At 45.1% G+C, this 10068-nt stretch overlaps 1 protein-coding gene across 2 annotated transcripts in view; it reads right to left on the bottom strand.

Annotated features, from left to right (window-relative positions):
* Positions 1 to 9823, bottom strand: part of Dock11 (dedicator of cytokinesis 11) — a 187577-nt gene extending 177754 nt beyond the window's left edge. For both annotated transcript variants that reach the window (XM_021154032.2, XM_029473424.1), the window contains exon 1: positions 9494 to 9823. In XM_021154032.2, the coding sequence (XP_021009691.1) occupies positions 9494 to 9595 (102 nt within the window). In that variant the 5' untranslated portion in view covers positions 9596 to 9823. The remainder of the gene's footprint in view (positions 1 to 9493) is intronic.
* Between the last annotated feature and the right edge of the window lie 245 nt (positions 9824 to 10068).

Raw genomic sequence — 10068 nt, 5'->3', positions numbered from 1 at the left:
CTCTCTCTCTCTCTCCTCACCCCAACCAACTATCTCTCACAGAGTAGGCTAGACTGGCTGAGCCTTGAGCCCAGGGCTCCACTGGTCTCCACTTCCTCTGAACTGGGATTACAAGGGTTTACCACCACACCTGGCATATCTCCCAAGGGTTCTGGAGCTCAAGACCACACTTGTCTTCATCGAAGCGTTTTACCAACTAATCTGTCTCTCCTAGCACAACACTCATGTGGGTCATATGTTCTAATGTGTTTCTTAATGCACTGGCCTGGTGTCATCCTGCTCGAAAGCAGTTGGGTGATTTGCTTCCAGAGCTCAGGCTTTTCTTAACCATTGCTCTAGCAAGCATGAGCTTAGGGGCAACAGCAGCTTGGTGAGACTGCTCCCTTGCCCCACTCCAGTTTCTGCTAAGGAAGCCTCCAGGGTGGGGCTGTGCAAAGAATCAAAAAGGCATCTGGCTCCAGACTAATACAAATGGCAGACCAATGTTAGCCAGGAATTCTTCCGCCTTGCTGGCAAAATCTATAGGAAATCAGGAGATCAAAATCCCAAGAAGAAATGTAGTCTAAAGGTACTCGTATGGTTTGTACACTGTAAAACAAAACAGAACAAAACAAAAACCATAAGAAAGGAGGAACTGCTTGAGCTCCCTCTCCCTCCCGTGGCTTCCGGTTCAGTGGTAAAAAAATACAGTTTTCAACACATCTTCTCAATGACTGTATCTTAGGAGAAAAATAGAAAAACGTCAATTGGGTGAATTAATCTTCTGTACTGAGTTGTAACACTAAATGGAGTCAGTAGGTTGTGCATCTCTGTGTGTGCATGCCTGTGCAAGTGTGTGTGTGTGTGTGTGTGTGTGTGTGTGAGTGAGTGATAATTAAAGAAGAGGTCAAAAATTTTGGAGGAGATGGGAGGAAGAACTTCGAAAGTGAGAGGAGGTAAGAGTTATGGTAATGCACTGCTCAAGTATGAAGTTCTCAAAACATTTAAAAACTACACATTTTTTAAAGCAAGCGTGGGACTAGTAAGATGGCTCACCAGGTTAAGATGAATCACCAAAGCCTCCTGACCTGAGTTCAATCCCAGACACCTACATGGTGAAAGGAGACCTTCACAAGCACATTGTGCCATACTTCTTTGTGTGTGTGCGCACACACTCCAAACACTAATAAAAATTTTAATATAGTAAGTTAATTAACTAAAAGCCAGGAGTGTAGAATTTTGGAAAGTAACAACCACTGATTAGAGTCCACAGAGGTCAAGAAAGGGAATGACAATGTGAGCAACACACATATACTACAAATTTCTCACCATTCCATGTCACTGCTAGCTCTCACCATTCCTATAAACCATGGGGGAGGGGAACTCCATAGGAAAGTCATACAGATTCACAGTGTTCCTTAGTGAAGGCCTATTCAGTCTTGTTAAGGCCAGAAGAGATTAAAGTCTAAACAAATGTAAAATAAAAAAATCAGAAAGTGTCAGGGATCTGGTACAAGGGTAACAGGACTAATCAACTGAAGACAGAAGACAAAATTATAGCCTCATATCTATTTTCCATCTTCTCTACATCATTTATTACTGTGCATCCCATCTTCATGTCTGAACCAGGAGTCCCTTAAGGGTAGAAACTATTACATTATTCTTTCTGGGAACTCAAAGGAATCTCTCTAGCTTCTCATTCCCAAGATCTACTAACGCCAACTGCCAGAGCAAGATCTCCCCACCCATGAGTATGTATATGTGTGTGCGCGCATATGAGAGAGTGTGTGTGTGTCTATTGTGTGATAACTTCTACTATCATTCTAATGGGTAGTCTAGGGTTAGCCTCTAGATTATCCTTCCCTATCCTGACTCCTCCTTCCTAATCTTCCCCCAAAAGGTGCAAGCCTCCTCCATCAGCTAATCACTCACTACAATCTTATCTTTGTCAGTTCAGCTCAGCCCTGGTCTTCTCCTGGTCCTTCATCCCTTTCCTGATTCCACTTGGAACACTTTCCTCTCTGCCCTCAAGAACCTCAGGCATTTGCCAAAATACAACCCTACATGCCCAGCCTCCTTTTAGAAGGTTCTCATTGAAACCTGGCCTGACCCTCACAATTCTTTCAAATAGAGAGAGCATGCTCATTTTCTCCTCCTTTCTCTATCACATTCCTCAGATTCACCTAAGCTGTAAAAACTCAAAATTAGCTTGACTCCACCTCCCTCTTCCTCCCTGTTGTTTCTCTTCCTCATGTTCCCACTACCCCTTCAACATTCACCACGTGCTTTAGATTTAATCACGGAACTGGCTCTTATCTCCATTCTCACTTTTTTCAGTTAAGGTCTCTGTTATCATTTTCCTGGACTATATGTTTTCACTAGATTCCTGCCTTTAGGCTCTTCTCCCAAGACTTTTAAGACTATCCCACAGCTATGCACAAAATGCAAACTGTGCACCTACTGCATTCCAGGCACCCTATGAAGTGTTCATACCTCCAAGGACTAAAGAATAATACTGAGGTGTTTAGTTTCATTGCTGTTGTTTAACACTCTCTTTACTGATTTTTTCAAATTTTCTTTCTCTCTCTCTCTCTCTCTCTCCTCTCTCTCTCTTTAAGTTCTTTGTGTGTTTCACACAAAGTATTTTGGTGTTCTGATCATATCCACCACAATCTTCCCTGCACACTCAACTTTGTGTCTTTTGCATTTTAAACCAATTAAGACCAATTTGTGTTGCCCAAATGTTCTTGAATCTGTGGTCTTCCACTGCAGCATGGTCAATGTAGTACCAGGAATACTGTCTCTCTCGGGACCTTCATTTTAATACTGTATGAACTACCTGTCCACCAGTCTTCATACTTTACTTCTCACGAGGGTGCTACTTATGTCTGTCCCCATTCCACAGACAAGGTTACCTGCCTTTGTTCACAGTGCAAGTAGCAGCAGAAGTTGGACTTCACACCAGGGCTCACTCCAGGCCCAGGCTCTGCCTCTTCTGTTCAGTAGGAAACTGAACACAAGTCAAACACAATGATCATGGTGTGGAAACTCTTAAAACCAAGTCATGTGCAAAATGAAGGAAAGAAACAAAGGCTCTCTGACCTGGTGAAGAATGAAATTTTAAATGGCCTGGTGGTGATCTCCACATGTTTCAAGGGTTGTCAGATGAAAGAGAAAGCAAGCATTCCATGTGGTTCCAGTCAGGAGGGTTTGTTGCAGATCAGCACAGAACTTAGCATAGTAAATTTCAACCCAAGTTTCCCAACAGAGCCTCCTAACCTAAAGAGGGCTTTAAGGAGAATCTAAACGAATCCTTTTTCAGATGTATCTAGGGGATATTTTCGCCTGGAGTATGAGTGGCCCAGATCAGCCTGGGGGTAACTTTAAAGAACATGGATGTGTGGCCCGACCCTTGACTTAGCCAAACCGAATTGTGAAGGGTTGAGATGAGTATTCCAAGAATCCAAAACAAGGAAACAAGTCTGAGTCAAGGATCCCAGTCCTTAAGTTATATGTATGGGCCATCAACAAAGGAAACATCATTCGATTTCAACAATAATCAAAGAAATATGCATTACAACATCATTGTACTCTTTATAATTTACCAGATTACAAAGATGAAGACTCTTAACCAGTGTCAGCACAGGAGAGGAGAAATATATGCTCTCGTGGTCTATTGGTGGAGTACATTGGAACAACTTTCTGCAGAACAATTTAACAGAATTGGTTTGGTTTGGTTTGGCTTGGATTTTTAATAGGGAATTGTTTGTGGTGCTGAAGATGGAGCTCAAGGCCTGGCATAATGAGTTACATCTCTACCCCTAAGAGAAAATTTCAATCCTAAAAATGCATATGGACTTTGAACAGGGAATTCCATAGCCAAAAATTTAATCTACGGGCAAAAATCTAACAAATCTGAAAATACCCTCTCAAAGCTGTTTGACTCAGTGCTAACAGAACTGCAGTGGTGGAATGGAGTATTTCAGCAGCATCTAATACGGTAGTCACCAACCACATATGGCTACTAAGAAGCTGAAATAAGGCAAGGGCAATTTAGGAAGCGATTTTAATTCATTTAAAGTGTCAGGCACAGTAGGAATGCCTGAAATTCCAGGAGGCTGAGGCACAAGGATTACAAATTCAAAGCCAACTTTGGCTACAGAGAAAGACACTATCTCAATATACAAAATAAAGTGAAAATCTATGTATCCATGACACTACACAACTCATGTTTACAGCAGCATGAAACTAGAAACTACTGGGCCAGGGAGACAGCTCAGGTAAAAGGGCTAGCAAAGCAAGCCCGATGACCTGAGTTTAGTCCCTAGAACACACATAAAAAGCCAGGTGCAGGGGCCTGTCATTCCAGCCCCCCTCCCCCCTGAGAGATGTGAGGTTGAGACAAGAGAATTGCCTAGAAGCTTCTGGGCCAACTAGCCTGGAGTATACAACTCACCAAAACCAAGAGAGGCCCCACCTTAACAAAGCAGCAGAGAAGTAACTCCTGAAAACTGTCCTCTGACCTCCACATAGGCACTGTGATGAAAATGCCTAAATGCACACCTGGACACGTACACACACAAACATACATGCATGCACACACACAAAAAAATTTAAATCTAAAAACTATGAAGAATAAACCAATGAAGGATGCTTTATCTATAAAAACTCCTAATAAGATTGTTGGCAATTCTATTAAATATGCTTATGCAAGAGTAGGTTGGCTACTATGAGCAAATATAAATGAGATATAGATAAAAGAAAAGTTACTTAAGGGCTGGCTAGAGGTTTTGCATAACCACAAAATAAAAACATTTAAATATTTATATATAAAAGTCAAAATACATACATTAGAATATTGAGTTCCTTCTGACATAGTGACACTTTTATTTTTTTTCTCTTCTAAGATTTCTTTAATGAATAAGTATTTTTAAGTGGCAAAGCAATAAATGTTTAAAGAAAGATCACTGGTAATCAGGATATGGAAAGTCTCAATCTAGAGAATGGTCTTAATATGCTAAACTTAGAAAACAAATTCTAGGACTGGGGAGACAGAAAAGTGTATAAGAATACTTGCTGTTCCAGTATGAGTATTTGAGTTTACGTCCCCAACACCTCGTTAAAAAGCTAGGTGTGGCTGTGGGCATAGTGGAAATGGGGTCCAGAGACAAGAAGATAGATCAGTCTAGCCAAAGAATGGCTAGTTCTGGTGACTGAGAGACCTTGATTCAAGGGAATTAGTTGTCAAGTGACAGAACAGGACACTAGTGTTTTCTGATTTCTGCATGCATACACATGCACACACACACACACACACACACACACACACACTTGCACCAAAAAGAGGGTGTAAAGATTCTATTTGCTGCTTCAGTGAAGGCTCAGTGAGATGGCCTTTGGTTTTCTAAAAAACTGAGTTGGTCCTTTGGACAAACTTTAGAGGAGTGTGTCATCCCAAACCCTTCTAACAAGAGAAGCTACCAAAAGGAATAATAAGGGATTCTTATGTTCAGGTGCCAAGGCTGTGGCTAACTATCTCACTCTCAGCTCAATAAGAGCCCAACTAAATCTTTGAACTGTAAAGGCATGCTCAAGAAGCCAAAATTGAAGCCAGGTATGGCAGTACATGCCTGTAAGCCCCTAGCATTCAGGAGGCTGAGTTAGGAACATTATGAGTCAAGTAAGTAAACAAGAACAGCCAAGTTGGGCTAAGAGTGTGGCTATGTAGTAGATTAACATCTAGCACACTTCAGAGCCATGAGTTCTGTCCCCAACATCAGAGAGGGGAAAGTCTAAGTTGAATCTCACTTTATTCCACGGTGGGAGCGTCACCTCCTTCCAAATGAAGCTGTAGATTTTGTCCTACATTAAGTACTTTCCACAACCCCCCTGGGAAGAAGGAACAGAAGAGCTGCTGAGTTTTTCAGCTCTCGCCTAAAGGCAAGCAAGACAGCCTCTCTGCTCAAAGGCAGTTGTGAATGGCGGATGGAGGAAGTGAACAGCTGCTGACCCTCGTCAGCCTTTCTCAATTCTAGAGAGCTTGATACTCTCATTTAAAATCCCTTGACACCAGCCAAAGGACGTATCCAAATTACCTTGCCTCAAGTAATAATATCTAACAACTTTTTGGTGATCATAAGTAGCAAGCACTACTTAAACCCCTACTAGGAGATACAGCAGGTTTCTCAGATGTTTTTGATCCGCACCAGACACCAAGAACTATAACCTGAAGTATAACAAAAACCACAGAACGCTACACTTTAAAAATGCATGTATGTGAACATTTTCCATTAGCCTCTGCTCACTGGTGGGTTATCTTGCCACTCCCCAAGTCTCTCTTGAGATATCCTAGTCAATGGCGATTTGATAATTATTCCCTTCCCCGGTTTAAAACTGATCTTCATAAAAATGCTGAACTCACTAGAACATGCAGCCATGAAGCAGCCTCTCTTTCTCTGCTCGTTTCATTACATAGTTAATAGATTTGTGGAAATACTAATAATGACATGCTATATATAGCCAGGGCCCAAGCCTTGTGCATTTTTTTTTGAACAGTGAGCAAAACTGAATGACATTATGGGCATGCCAACAAGGGTGTAACTGTAAAAAAGAAAAAAAAACTAAACAGGAAATAGTGTATATTTGTTCAGCTTGGTAGGGTTTCCAAGTTCTGTCAAGAATTACATGGGAAGAAAAGTGTGCCCTGCTGTGCTAATGACTCCAACTTATGCTGAAACTCTAATACTATCTTGGATTTATGGCAGCAAGTGTAAATCCCACCTCAGCTGTCCCTCAATAAACACTTGGGGCTTACATCAGAACTGAACCCAGAAGCTGCAGCAGCTGCAGCATGGTTGTTTTGCTCTCCAGTCACCCCCAGCTTTCCTACCTCTGGTTAACAGGCCTATGAAGTAAACAACAACAACAACCAACCAACCAACAACAGGAAACAGGAGGGAAAGTAATACATGAGAGTGAATATACTGTTTAAAGTTATTTATCTCTTAATTGACAAATCGCATTATTCAAGACCCTGAGATCGATTAGTCTCTCTCTCTCTCTCTCTCTCTCTCTCTCTCTCTCTCTCTCTCTCTCTCTCTCTCTCTGACACACTAACACACACACACACCCCTTAGATTGGAACTAAATAAATGAATAAAAGGTCCTAAAGCACCTAACATCATGTCTTGCACAGTGTAAGGGCTCAATGGATTGATTTAGAGCACAAGAAACTTCTCACTCAACTCGCCCTCCCCTCAAGTCTTAATACACATCACATACCAAAGAAATGAGTAGATTTCACTCCTCTACATTCCCTTGCATAAAAGCTAAAAAAAAAAAAAAAAGAACCCAAATAAGGTTGGCTGACCAGGAAACCCCGGCCATGGGCTGTAGCTCCAAGAGTCTTTCTCTCTTAATAGATTTTCTTTTCCAGCATTGTCAAGAATGGAGAGGTAGGAAGAAGCCACTGCACCTGTGCTGCACAAAAATTATAGGTGGCACATGTCTGTAGTCCTAGCATCCAGTAAGCTGAAGCAGGAAGACTACCACCAAGTACAAGACCGAAGTTCAAGCCTGGGCTACAGAGTGAGACCATGTCTCAAAACTGAACTTTTCAGAGCCTAAAACTTCAGAAAGAATAATAACTTTTTACTGTTGCAGGAGGCAGGTCAAATACTGGTCAAATACCAGCAGAGGTTGTCTGTGCCCCATTTATTCTCTTGATACCATCTGTCCATCTTCCCTCTCTCTTCATATGCTGTGGTAGGTGGCCAGCCACTCCTTCTCAGAGAAGGTTTTCTTTATGATTTTAGAAAAGCCATCCTTGTGCTAGGCTGTCTGGATCACTTGCTAATAACCACTGAAGATGATAGCCTGGTATAAATGCCTTGCACACAGCTTGTGGTCCTCTCTCAAATGGCCCTGATGACAAGTGAGGTTCTGATCTGACCTCAACAGGTTCTGGCTCCAAATCTGGGTGAAATATACAATAAGCCAAATCCATTAAAACAACATTAAAGGTCTGGGTTTAGCTTCACCAAGCAGCAGGATTAAACTTCAAGGGTCCAGCCACGATAAAGACATTTCTTTAAAGTCCCTTGGCTCTGCACAGTTGCAGCTATTAGAAATCCGATTTTTATCTCAAAGGTACATATTTTACCTTTGATCCTCTTCCAGAATTCCCACTAATGTCAACTTTCCCCACTGTTAGGATCAGGCCCCTTGCCTTGCTTTAATGTTGGTTTTATTGCCGATTCTACAAGATCAACATAAAAATTACAGGGAAAAGCTGCGAAGTTCCCTTCCCAGGATAAGTTGTGCTAACAAAAAGCTCTCTCTTAAGTGCGGAGATTTAAACACAGCAAATGATATGAAATAATATAGGAGTGGAAAGAGACAAAAGCCAGCAAATCTCCTGCAAAACAAAGTAACAAAAAGCACGCTAATGAATCAGTCCCACTGCTTATTTAAGGTTTGGTCCCTAGTCCAAAAAATTGGCAATGGAAGCCTTTAAAAGCAAAGGAGCAAGTGCCCCTTACCATCCAAGGCTTCCCTCCAGATTTAGACAATCTAAACAGGACTGATGAGGGTGCCCTGGCGTGCGGGGGAGGGGTGGTTCCCCGAGGGGGGTGTCAGAAAGCTCTCCAATCCCCATCTCCCAGCTCTACCCGCCGCCAAGACACCCCCAATAGTCTGCGGTAGGCGTCTGGTTCTAGGGTCTTCAACCTTACACAGCAACATCCAGTCTTTCCCACATCCTCTTGCCTCCAATCGCTCACAAGTCTTAAGAACCATCCTCTCCCAGAGGATACAGACTCAAAACCCACTCAGGCGCAGACCCACCCCCGTTGTTTCCAATCCTCTCCCTCTGTCTTAGTTGGCAGTACCCCTCAACACCCATCACCACCCTCCCTCTCCCCAGTAGCAGGAGGAAGTCGCTATGCTTCCTCTGTCCACATCGCCCGCCAGAGCTTGGGCGCCCTGGGCTTTTGGGTGGGGTTTTTTTTGTGTGTGTGAGTGTGTGTGTGCGCGTGTACTTGATGTGTATCCGCACTCAAGTATGCCTGTGCTCATCGCATCCTTCCGCCTAGGCTGCCCCAGGTGCCCTCTTAAAGGGATCCGGATCTCCTCGTGCCATAATCTCCAGCTCTTTGTGCGGGGGTCCGGGGGAGCGGGAGGTGCGATCTGAAGCTTTCAGCCGCCCCCGCTGGGGTGGAGACCCCCCACTCTCCGTCCACAGCACTGTGAAACCCGCTGTGGTATTCAGCTTCCAGCCCAGCGCAAGCTGGTGGGGTAGCCAGAACGCTGTCCCGTGGCGCCTAAGACTCCCACCCCCGGGCAGCCGGTTGCCAGAGCGAAAACTTAAGTAGAACAGAGGAGAAAGAGAGCTCCTAGCGCTCGACCGCCGCTGCGCCCATCCTGCCCGTGGTCCCCAGCGCGCGCGCGGGAAGCCACCGCGCCGCTCCCGGTGTGAGCGAACCCCCCAGGGACTCCCCGTCGCTCGACCACTCACCAGCACCACGGAGCCCCGCACGGCCTCCGACACGCTCTGGCGGAGCTCGGCTGCCGTGCCTGGCTTGCTCAGCCGCTTGGTGAATTTGCGCACTTCGGCCATGGCAGCGGTGGCGGGCAGGTCTCGGCGGGAGCGCTCAGTGCCCCGGGCCGGGGCGGCCGCTGCTGCTGCTGCTGCTGCTGCTGCTGCTGCTGCTGCTGCCTGTGTTTACACGCCGACGGGCCGGCCACATCTCAGCTCGCCGCCCCGCGCCCAGCTCCCGCGGCTCCTCCTCCCGCGCGCCGCTCCTCCCTCTTTCCCTCCTTTTTGCTCTAGCTTTTGCAGGCTCTGGGTCCTGCCGGGCGGCGGCGGCTGCTCCCTCTCACCAAGGGCCCCGACCTGAGTGGCCTAAGAAGGAGGGTGTGTCTCCTGGAGGGGGAGGGAGTGCTGGAGGTGGGGGCGAGGGTCACGCGGGAAGAGGGGGAAGTGGCAAGCACCCGGGCTCCGCCCGCAGCTGATGTTGCTGGTGCAGCCGCATCCGGGAGGCGAGATGAGGCTGCTTCTTTTTCTGAGTGTATGGCGCGGGAGGGGGTCAG

The sequence above is a fragment of the Mus caroli genome, chromosome X, assembly GCF_900094665.2.
Source record: "Mus caroli chromosome X, CAROLI_EIJ_v1.1, whole genome shotgun sequence".
Taxonomy (NCBI): domain Eukaryota; kingdom Metazoa; phylum Chordata; class Mammalia; order Rodentia; family Muridae; genus Mus; species Mus caroli.
The sequence above is the reverse complement of the archived record's forward strand: the minus strand, read 5'-3'. Positions and strand labels throughout refer to the sequence as shown.